The sequence below is a fragment of the Acinonyx jubatus genome, chromosome C1, assembly GCF_027475565.1.
Source record: "Acinonyx jubatus isolate Ajub_Pintada_27869175 chromosome C1, VMU_Ajub_asm_v1.0, whole genome shotgun sequence".
NCBI classification, from domain to species: domain Eukaryota; kingdom Metazoa; phylum Chordata; class Mammalia; order Carnivora; family Felidae; genus Acinonyx; species Acinonyx jubatus.
In genome coordinates this window covers 137,335,126-137,347,104 of record NC_069381.1, presented here as the reverse complement: position 1 = coordinate 137,347,104, position 11,979 = coordinate 137,335,126, and the positions used below count along the sequence as shown (strand labels likewise).

General features: G+C 36.9%; 1 protein-coding gene across 3 annotated transcripts in view; it reads right to left on the bottom strand.

The window, feature by feature from the left end:
* Window positions 1–447: 447 nt before the first annotated feature.
* EPC2 (enhancer of polycomb homolog 2) overlaps window positions 448–11,979 on the bottom strand; it is a 118,918-nt gene continuing 107,386 nt past the window's right edge. For 2 of the 3 annotated variants that reach the window (XM_015068379.3, XM_015068377.3), the window contains 4 exons: window positions 6,385–6,521; window positions 4,828–4,987; window positions 3,584–3,917; window positions 448–2,358 (listed from right to left, as the gene is read on the bottom strand). In XM_015068379.3, coding sequence (XP_014923865.1) covers window positions 2,286–2,358; window positions 3,584–3,917; window positions 4,828–4,987; window positions 6,385–6,521 — 704 coding nt within the window. In that variant the 3' untranslated portion in view covers window positions 448–2,285. The remainder of the gene's footprint in view (window positions 2,359–3,583; window positions 3,918–4,827; window positions 4,988–6,384; window positions 6,522–11,979) is intronic. The other variant, XM_015068378.3, reaches the window with a different exon arrangement.

Here is an 11,979-nt window from a genome sequence, read left to right as displayed (position 1 = left end):
GATAGGGTGGTACTGCCCAGTGGGGGGCCAGCACAAAAACAAACTGTTCTTAAAGGTGAAAGGTAAGTCTCTCATCACTTGAAAGGTTTTGAAAAGCACTGGAAAAATGTGTGTGCAAGTAACTGAAATGCCACCTGTGAGACAGTTACAACCACCAAAATAAGGAAGGACTTAGTTTTCTATTTTACTTCGAAAGGAACAAATAAATTGGTCACCAGTCTTTGATAAGGTCTGGGTTTGCCACATCTCCAGAAACTGTACAAATGGATAGTTCTTTTGTTTTACTTAAATTATTTATAACATGTATATCACATAAGGCAAGTTCACTTCATGCTTTACTTAGTAAAATGGAAAAAAAAGCTTTCTCCAAAATTGGCACTAAAGTTAAGTTCTTAATAGCAAGGAGATACATCACTATAAGCAGAATGAACACAGTCATAATACATATCAAATCAAAATTATTTCCTTTATATCATCAGCAATGAGTTAACTCCAGAGGTAGTATGGCAGAAACGAGCATGGATCCTATCAGGTCACAACCGATGAAGAAATTAAATTTATTTTTCTCTGTGGTTTTGACCATAAATTGCTTTACACATTTAGGACCTGAATAAAAACCACTCTCAGCAGAAATCTTGGCCCATTAATTCAACTGACATATCAATTTTACAACTTTCAGGACTGCAGATATAAAAAATGTAAAGTATAAAATTATGTAAGTTTGAAATGGTTTTAATCATATTCATTAAAAATATTTACATTTCCCGGTACTTACTTGACAAAACCCCCTTGCAATATAATTCTACTCTAAACTTTTATTTATAAAATGAGGCTCATTTATGAGATTTCAGTGAATGTTATACTGCAAATTACTTACATTCCGTAAACTATTTTAAGAACTTTTCATATCAAAGGTAGTTTATATTGGATTATCTGAAACCCAATAGTGCCCACAGATGAGCTTCTTACAAATCTTTTCATTAATGCTTGGAAAGCACTGTGAAAATGAAAAGTGCTGTTAAGTGCTATCGTCTCCCTTAAATTCTCACTTACGCTGTGTGCACATTGTGAAAAAAACACATATGCAGCATGTCCATGTTTTGATATGTATTTTTATTTCCCTGCAGTTTTCACTTATCAAGAACAAGTAACAGGGAAAGTTGTCTGAACTAGTGCATAAACAAACATTCTGAAACACCACTACACGTATCTAATTTACAAGAACCGTATAAAAAAAGTCACTAAAACACTACACTATGAAGGTGTCCAACGCTTACAGTCAGACTTTTTCCAACCCGTTACTTGCCTTGTAGCCACAGGAAAACTCTCCAAAATTGAAAAGACAGTCTTGCCACAACCCTCCCCCCCTCCCAACACCTGGGATGGCTCGATATCTAGACTTCCAATAATTATTGCAATGATAATGATGCAATACATACCTGGTAAAATATCCTTTATGTGGTGTGTTACAGTTTTAAAGCCAGTTAAAATATGCAGTCTTCAGATAAAATGTAATCCTTGAAAAATTTTCTTATCTGCACAGTTTAAATGTGCTAGATGCATAATTTTTCCTAGTCCGTTTTTCCTGTGTAATTATTTTTTATAAACTGGTATTATAAATAGAAATATACATTCAAAATATATGGAAAAGTGAGTTACTACATTAAATTTGCATGTATCGATCCATCCCTTTCCCCTGCACAGTAATAGAAAATACTATTTTGCCTTGAACTTCATATTTGACAGTGAAATGCCACTAGTATTTACCAAAAAGTCCATCTAGTCAAATTGTGAAACAAAATGAACCAAGTGAAAACTTTACAGTTTCTTTAGAAAAAAATTACAAGAATTTCATTTCCTAGCTATGAATCTTTAACTTTTTAGACACAAAGTTGGATTTATTTTTACAAGATACAAAATGTAAACATGGCAAAATAAATAGTTAAAACAAGTGATGCAGGATCCCATTTCATGCTCATGATCCCATTAAAGAATTATTTTTTAAAATCCATTCAGTTGCAAATTCAAGTGCAAAAGCATGATGATGAATATCTACTATTCAAGTAACAGAAATAATATTGATGATACAAATAAACTATTTTACAAGGTAGTGATTTTCCCAATTTTACAAAATATACATCATATATCGATTTCATATCCGATATACTGTAGTCCATTTAGGTCCATTGTTATGCTCTGTGATCCACAGAGTGTCGCCTTTTGCATTCAGCTGGAATATGAATGACTGCACACCATCAGCACAGGTCAAAGCCACACGTTTTAGGTTATGTCACTTCCATAGCTACTGTTGTCTCTGCTATTCCATTTAAACCCAATCTTTCTGGTTCATGGTTCTCTCTATAATAAGGCAAAGAGTAAAATAAACATTAATACTCTCCAGAATATGATATTATCACTCAGTATTTACAGATACGGTTTTACGTAACTACAACTAAACATGTACTTCACAAGAACATTTCCTACTTTTACAATTGCTATACAGGAATGAGGAAAAGTTTTGTGTATCTAAGAAATTCTATTATTTCCTAATTACTTGATTATAATTGTTTACTTAGGAAACACAGTAATTTAACATAATATTTCGGGGGAAGCCAATGATAAACTACTTATGAAAATATGTAACACAGGACAATCCAAGTTTTTTTACAATAGATGAAGCATATGATGCTCAAAAAGAATAATCATCAGGGGTGCCTGGGTGGCTCAGTCGGTTGAGCGTCTGACTTCGGCTCAGGTCATGATCTCACGGTCCGTGAGTTCAAGCCCACGTTGGGCTCTGGGCTGACAGCCTAGAGCCTGGAGCCTGCTTCAGATTCTGTGTCTCCCTCTCTCTGACCCTCCCCCGTTCATGCTCTGTCTCTGTCTCAAAAATAAACATTAAAAAAAAAATAAAAAAAAAAATGATCATCAGAAGCACAACAGTACTTAGATTACTTTCCACTACAGTTTAATTTTATAGGTTTAAGGACATGCAGTAAGTTATTAACTCATGCACGTCAAGTTTTTTTCTGATTCGTTGCTCTCATGTACTAGTATCACAGAAATATGAAAACATACCCTGAAATACATGATCACAGGTTTAGCTAATCCCAGAAGAGTCTCAATTTTAATATATACATAGAATAATTTACTTTCTTCTTTTAATGTTGAAGAAAACTCAAATTTTGATTTGAAAATTAAAGCTCTGACGTGGGAATCAGTAACAACTCTAACCTCCCCAACTGTCTAAGCTACAAAAAAACAGTAGAAGACTCAAGCTTCTAAAATATCCTTTGATTTATTTTTTGGGCTTGATGGTTCCCAATTTGATGTGCTTTTCCCCCTTGTTTTTTATGCTTCTAGTTGGCACGTAAACATCCCACTATTGACCTCAAACAAATAATCTAAGTCACAGAGCTTTACCCTGAGTAGAACTCAGTATGTGTTAAAAGCAAGTCAATCAATAGACATCTACTGCAGTAAAAAATGTCTTTTTCCTCCCATAGGACAGCCAGCAGAAAGGGACAGGATGGTACCAGAAATACACACACACACACACACACACACACACACACACACACACCTTGCTATGCTGCTGATGGCACTGCTGGGAGTAACCTTTGGCACTCTGTCCATACTGGCAGCAACCGTGGCAAGTTTTAAGGCTGTTGGCGATGGTGCTGAAGTCCGTGTATTGATATGCACATTGACTGGAGAAACAACACTGACGTTATTGAGGTGCACTGCATTTGTCAGGCAGGAATTGTTCATGGGAAGTGTTTGAGGACTGCTTGTGCACAATGCTGGGATTAAGTGGTTTGTAGTGGTGTGGCCAACTGTCCTTACAAGTTGTACAGCTGAAATCCCTGGGCTGGATGATAAAGCCATATTGGTGGAGTATAACGTTTTAGAGGTTCCTGGAGGAGAAAAATAACATCATTTAATTCGTATCATGAGACATTAATTAAACTCTCAGAAAATCAGAGTTTAATAAAAATCCGTGCAAACATTTATATTCTAATTACATACCAAATTAACTTTCCACATAATGGCCTCTCCAAAGAGAGTTCCTGATCACAACATACTTACCTGTTACAACCCAAAGACACGTTTTTCTACTAGCCTGCATAAAAGTCTACATTTGGAAAGTAGGAAACAACAGGGCAGAGAGGTCCTCTCTGGAGGTTGAGACCATGTGGAAATGACAGTCGGATTCCATCACAATTCACGCATGCAAGGAATCAGTAAGGCGGGGTAATCAGGATCATGGGTGTATCTAAAAGCAAGTGGAAAAACCCTAGGGTCTGAGTAGTAGCTGAAGGCTGATAGGAACAGCAAGTCTTTGAGGACTCAGGGTGGTAAGAAGCAGACAAGGTTTCAGAGTAATACTGTATTTCAAGAGGAGGAGTCAGAGAAAGCAGTCCCATGAGTATGTGCCAGTGGGAAGGTAAACCCAATTTCAAACTTACTGACAGACCAACCTGGATTATATTTTGCCTATCAATGCATGGATAATTCCAGCGTGATGGTTAGCGATTAGCTCAGTATGTTTCCTAAGATGTGAGGCAACTGACAGTATGTGGATAAAACCAGGCAGGATGGAGAGTTACACAGGAAGGTATCTAGTGGGAGCAGGAGGAAACAGGGAGCAGGCTCTCTGGGATTTCCAGAAAATATGCAGCTATTCCGCCACACCTATCCTCAGAAATTCTGGAGTCCTGACTTCTTGTACGATTTTTTCCCCTTGTATTTAAAACAAACACCATATCTCCAATCAGTAAGTTACAACCTCAAGCTAGTAAGTATCGCATGAAACCACAGGCTTACCTGAAGGCTGGACAACACCGTTTATGTTGTTGTGGCCAGTGTTCTGTTCCTTGGCTACCTCACTGCGACTTGGAACAGGTGCACTGACTACTGCAGATGCAGCAAAGTGGGCGCTGGCTGAGTCAAGTGTTTTAGACATACAGTCAGAGGTGCTTGAGCCCTATAAAATGAACAAAATTAAACTCTCAATTTTTCAAATGTGATTTCATGAATGTGAATATTAAGAAATGGGCAAACCCAAAAGGTGGTTTCCTTTTTCATCTTGAACAGGTGTAAGTGCTAAGATTAAGAGATCTAAGGCTCCACAGACTATTTTTGGCATTTTTAAGCAGGGAGTGACTAAAAATTGGGAAGCAACTATTTCTGAGAAAGAACTAGGGGATTAAAAAACCTCAAACCTTTTATGCTCTATTAATTTTTCCAGTAAGTGTTAAAGAATGCCTTTAAAAATACTTGACAATCTAGATAGTAGGGACAAAATGAAATTTAACCATCCTTTTTGTCACAATGTAAAAACATGTCTTGCCTAACTAACCTCGCAAGTAGGCTAGTTACCCGAGAGATTCAGAAAAAGCAAACAAAGGCAAGTTTAATGGCCATTCCTCTTGATTCTGCATGAAACAGGTCAGCCAATAGCTCCAGAATGCAGGCTAGTCCCAAATCCACCCGGATGCTAGAGGAGTGCTGAGGGCTCCTGGTGTCACTGAGATTTTCATGTTGCTGGATTCAGGATTTCCAAGGTCAGTATATTTAGTGACCCTCTGAGAATGAACTGACCTACTATAGCAGACGCTGGCCTGAGAGCTCACAGAATACAACAAAGATTGAGTTAACCTCAGTTATTATTTCAGAGTTACTTTTGGAATTATGAAGTAACAAAACTTAAGACCTAAAGTATTAGATTTATTTCTTTCAGATGGCTCAAATTTCAAACAAACTTTTCAATTACACTTTTATTTTTAGTGGCTTAACAACAGAAATTTATTCTCATACAGTTTTGGATGCCACAACTTCAAAATAAGTGTTATAGGGCTCATATCAAGGTGTTTGCAGGGTTTCTTTCTTCCGGCAATTGGAATTTTAGAAAGTATTTTTGTTCTTAACCCCTAACATATTCGTCTAATGGTGCCAATGGAAAACGTCACCTAGTGGCAATTTTTTTCTTCAGGGAAATGTGATTCAAAGAGGCAAGGGACTATGTTGTTTGGATTTAGTGGACAATTCAAGAAAATTACCTCCTAAGTCATGGGGCACACCCAAATGGCACTTAAAAACACAGTTTACGAAGGGGTTAAGATTGGGGAAAAAAAGTTTTGGAGGCAGAGTAGGGGTGGGGATGATAATTCTAAGAGAATCTAATTCCTTCCACAAATTCTCAATACCCCTCTAAAACAATGTGGTTTCTTTCCTAAATTACAAATACCATATTTGACTCTAGTATTCTCCTCATTAAATATACATTAGTTTATCAAGGTTATCTTTGACTTGACAAAATTGTACAAAACTATGTAATTAAAGAAGAAAAAGGAAACAACCACGATTAAAAGACAGGTTCACCTGTGCTTTTGGGTGCGTCTGTTGCGAGGAATGCTGAGATTGCTGTTTCTGCTGAAGCTGAGCAAGCTGCTGCCTTTGCATTTGAACTAACTGCTGTTGATGTGTCTGAAACTGCTCTTCTGTGATACCCCCTGTTACTGGCAAAGGACATTCAGTTCAGAAGTATGTTTTAAAGTACTTTGCACAACACAAATAGAATACAATATAAAATTATTGCACAATTAAGATAAAAAGCAAGTGCAAATCATACATCAGCAAGAAACTCAATAAAAAGCAAAAGTGGTTTATGTTAATATCCATGATCTTCTAAAATCACATGCCAAAAGAAGTTCCTACATGCAGTGTTTATACTGTACAAAATAGTCCTAATATGAGGATTCTATTACTTATTCAGACTTAGTGTCTTTGGGATCATTCTTAGCTCTCTACATTGTGGAAGTATATAATGAGAAAACTGGTTTATTAATACAAATAATAATGATGCTGACTAACTGATAGCCTTATTAAGAAAGCAGGACCATGTGCAGAACTATAAAGGATTCTTACTGCTGGTTCTCATCTAGGACATTTTCCCTGGTTACAAATCAGAGTAGAGGACAAAGGTGTTCACCTTGCACAATCAGTAACTGTAGTTCAAGCCAACAGATTTGATGCTAAAATAAGTCTTATCTATAGAAATATGGGTTAGAAATCAGAGAACTCTTCAGAAAACTAAAGACAGAATATATCCTCAGATGCAATCAAGGGGTGACCAACTGTGTTAACAGTAGATTTCAAGTAAAAATGAGACATCTAAAACGTTTGTTTGTAAGATTAGCCAAGAAAAAGTTATAAGAGGAAAGCATTTTTCTCAAAGAAATGTAAAAAATTTTCATTAATTTTCAAGTAAATCACTGATAAACTGACTTAGAGGACATAAGCTATTTCCATAGAAGTCAGTACATTATCAAAATCAAGAAGTATTAAATCAGATCAGAATACATGTACTACTAGAGTAAATTTGCTCTATTTTTCTTCATTGCTTTCTTTCCTCTCTCCTATCTCTTTCAGTCAATCAGTATTTACTATTTACGATGATGCAGAGTGCTACATTAAGAGTTAAGTGAATACATGGCAAAATAAAAGGCAAAAGGAGGGTCCCAGCTATAAAGTCCAAAAGTGTAGTTGGAAAGAAAAGATACATAATAAAGGAATAGCAACTAATATGAGCCAACCTTTAAATGCAAGTGAGCAATCTCATCAATTGGACCTAAAGTCTCATTAACAGGACCTAAAGGAATTTAGCTAGAAGAGGACACAGCCTGAACCTAGGTTACTCTTGACTACTCCCCCAAGTTTTCCATTTACTACAAAGGAGAAATTTTAAAAAATGTGATGGTAAATTAGACATATAACAAGCTATGAATAAATACAGTCTATTTTCTATTAAAAGGGAGTTAGGCCCCAGAGATGGACAAAACATTAAATATGCCTTCATTTCTGTTCAACAACGTTATCATTTAAAGTTTGTATTGGGCTATGAAGGAAAAAAAGTTCTTAGATAGCAATTTTATTTTTAGAAGATTCAAAGACCTGGGGCTATGATAGTGCGCACTCTAAAATTTTAATATTACCTGCATTTTTGAAGTACACATTAGTTATCTTACTGAATTACCAACAAAATCAAATGTTTTTCTTTGTTTGCACATGTTAAATTCACTGCAAGTGTTCTATTTTTAAATGTAAAAAACATTTTTAATTCTAAATTTACAATCTTCAAAATCAAATGAAAATGTGAAGTATTCATAAATTTCCAGTTGTTTGAAAACCTTGGGAAAGAGATGAAAAATAGTTTATTAGATAAAAGGCAGGAAGGAAAACTCTTAAGTTAAACCCAAATAAATATGTTTAATAAGTCTTATGTGTATAAAGGATTGTGCCAATTCAAATTAAATGAACTTGGTTGGAATCTGGTGTTAGCATGGTCTAGTCCCTCAAATCCAGTGTTAAGTTTATCTGGAGCTAAGTTTTTTGTTGTGGTGAAAAGGTGGGAGTCACAGTGATTAATTTTAAATGAGGAAGAAAATTAAGCGAATACAGTTTTAACAGCTACTTCAAAATTGAGAGAGAAATGAGAACAATGAGAATCTTCTTCTCTAAAATCTTTTAAGCCAGAAAATCATAAAATCTCACTAATTCAGAATATGTACTTAAATTAGTAGAAAGAACAAATAGCATTCTTTTAATTAAAAAATTGCTTTTGGGGGCATCTGGGTGGCTCAGTCGGTTGAGCACCCAACTTTGGCTCAGGTCATGATCTCATGGTTTGTGAGTTCGAGCCCTGCCTGCATCTGTCCTGCTCTGTGCTGACAGTTCAGAGCCTGAAGCCTGCTTTGGCTTCTGTGTCTCCCTTTCTCTCTCTGCCCATCCCCACTTGCACTCTGTCTCTCTCAAAAATAAACAAACATTAAACATTTTTTTTCAAAAATTAAAAAAATTACTTTTGGTTGGTAGTCCATGAGTAACAAAGTGTTGCCAACTATAGATGGTTCTGCTTGTTTTTTATGAATGGATGATCATTTACGTATATATTAAAAAGGAATGCTGATAAAATTGCCTGTCTTGGGGTGGGGTTATATCTGTTTATTGCCCTGTCTTGTTGAGACCATTAATTTGCTCAGGAACCCCATCTTTTTTCCCCATCAGAAATGCATTAAGGGGCGCCTGGGTGGCTCAGTTGGTTGAGCATCTGACTTCGGCTCAGGTCACGATCTCATCGTCTATGAGTTTGAGCCCCGCGTCAGGCTCTGTGCTGACAGCTCGGAGCCTGGAGCCTGCTTCGGATTCTGTGTCTCCCTCTCTCTCTGCCCCTCCCCCGCTCATGCTCTAATAAACATTAAAAAAAAAAAAGAAAGAAAGAAATGCATTAAAATCCTAACCAATCAAGGCTCAATCCAAATTATTCAAATTAATGGTCACTGTTTCCTAACCTTTTTAAACCCTGGCTGATTTTAATAATAAAAATGTCACCCCTGATCCCATTACTGGTTAAGAATTACTAATATAGGGGCGCCTGGGTGGCTCAGTCGGTTAAGCGTCCGACTTTGGCTCAGGTCACTATCTCATGGTCTGTGAGTTCGAGCCCTGCGTTGGGCTCTGTGCTGACAGCTCAGAGCCTGGAGCCTGCTTCGGCTTCTGTGTCTCTCTCTCTCTCTCTCTCTCTGCTCCTCCCCCGTTCATGCTCTGTCTCTGTCTCAAAAATAAATAAACATTAAAAAAAAAAGGCATTAAAAAAAAAAGAATTACTAATATAAACTCAATTTAACTCTATAATATGGATATGCCTTAAAAAATGACATTTATTTTTTTCTCCTCCCCGTTACTTCAAGCTCAGCATGTTATATCCATTCTTGACCTCTAGCTCTTTCTTTACTATAAAGTTCCTCATTCTGAATTTTCTAGAGCATTATTTCATATCATTTTCAACTCTTTAGACAAAAAGAGCAATTAGTAATCATGACACAGAATTGGAACACATACAAAACACCCTTTCTAACTGACCTCTTTCCTTTTGTTAGGTGGAAAGCAGTAAGAAATGTATGATTTTAATAGCACAGACACAGTACTGAATTATCATTCTTAGAGTTGACCTAATGGTAGGTGGAGACAGGTGTTTGATGGAAAGTACCTTTGCTACTAATTATGTTTCCTTTCATAAATTACTTAAATATTTCCACAAGAAATTTATTTCTTACGTTGACTTACAATCATCAAGAGGCAAAAGTTAAAACAGGTCAGAAAAAGTCATAGTTATAGTGTGAAGAAGACTCTTTAGAAATTAGGGGCCCAGCTTTGAGGTGGGGGGGGGGGTGGTGCGTGTAGTGGCAAAAGGGCAACTGGGAATATGCAAGAAAGAAGCCTTACCTGCTTCTCTTGCTTAGGGCCAAGCCAAGTTCTTTCTACTAGTTGCTTACACGTTGCTAGCTTAAAAGTAAAATTTATGCTGGTCATAATCTACCCTACCCCATGCCCTCCAATTCCTGCCAGTTTAAAAGTAACCACAAAACTGATTGTTTTGTGAAGGTAGCAATATTTCCTTAAAATCCAGATGGATGGAAGTGTCTTTGTACCTGAGTAACTTCCAAATTTCTGTAGTTAACACATGCTGATAGGTATACATATTACTGAATTTTCCTTATTATATATGCAAATATGTCATTCTATACATTAGTGGCATACCTGCATTTCTAAAAATTTTGTGTATATAACCAAAACTCTGTTTTTCAGTAAGCCCCTAACCTTCCTGGCTATCTTCTTTATACCTGGCTTATTACCTATCTTAGATTTATCAGTTGCTTTATTTACCAGATGAATCCATGTGGTTTTTGTGAGAATACTTGTTACCATCCTTGGAATGTTGATTTTACTTTCAAAAGTCCTAGGTATTCTTCATGTCATCTTTTACCTTTCAAGGATGTGATTCCTATATGGTGGTCTGCTAGGTTGACCCCTTATCAGCTTTCCCTCCCGTATTTTGACAGATCCACTAAAAATATACTCAAGGTATCTCCCCTAGACTTTATGCTGGTTTCTTAACCTTGGGCCCACAGAGATATTCTTCAGTATGTATGAAATCTTTACAAGTATTTGCAAACTTTGTATAGTTTTGTTGATTAACTAAAAAGAAAAATCTAATAGAAATACATTCTGGAACTTTTGGATGACCATCTCATAACAGGGTATGAACATATGGTTTTTGTCCTTGTGTGTGCCTTTTTATTTTTTTAATTTTTATTTGAGAGAGAGGGCACCTGTGTGTGTGGGAGCGGGAAAAAGGCAGAGGGAGGGAGGGAGGGAGGGAGGGAGGGAGGGAGGGAGGGAGAGAGAGAAACCCAAGCAGGCTCTGCACCGCCACCGCAGAGCCCGACTTGGGGCTGGATCTCACCAACGAGACCACCACCCAAGCCAAAATCATGAACTGTCAGCAGAGCATAACAGATGTAGAGGTCGAACTCAAGAACCATGAGATCACAACCTGAGCCAAAGTTGGATGCTCAACCTACTGAGCCATCCAGGTGCCCCTGCGTGTGTGCCTTTTCAAAATTCTCTTTTAACACAGTATTTCTCCAAGTGGGCTAATACAGTGTATTCTTGGGAAGCTATGAACTTTTTAAAACACTATTCTAGACCAAGTTTTCATAGCTTAATGAAGAACATCTAATATGGTAATAAAGATCTAAAAGTCAAGATGAATATATTATCCAGTATTCTCCATCTACAAGGTAGGTCTTTGTTACAGAAGTCTTAATATACGCTTTATTAAGCAAAGCTGACTATATGCATTTTTGTTTGTCTGTTTTAAAAGACAGATTTGGGGTTGATGGGGGTGGGGGAAGATGGACAACCTATTTTATTAAAAAAAATTTTTTTTAATGTTTATATTTATTTTTGAGACAGAGAGAGACAGAACATGAGCAGGGGAGGGAGACAGAGAGGGAGACACAGAATCTGAAGCAGGCTCCAGGCTCTGAGCTGTCAGCACAGAGGCTAACACGGGGCTCGAACCCATGAACTGTGAGATCATGACCTGAGCCAAAGTTAGACGCTCAATTGACT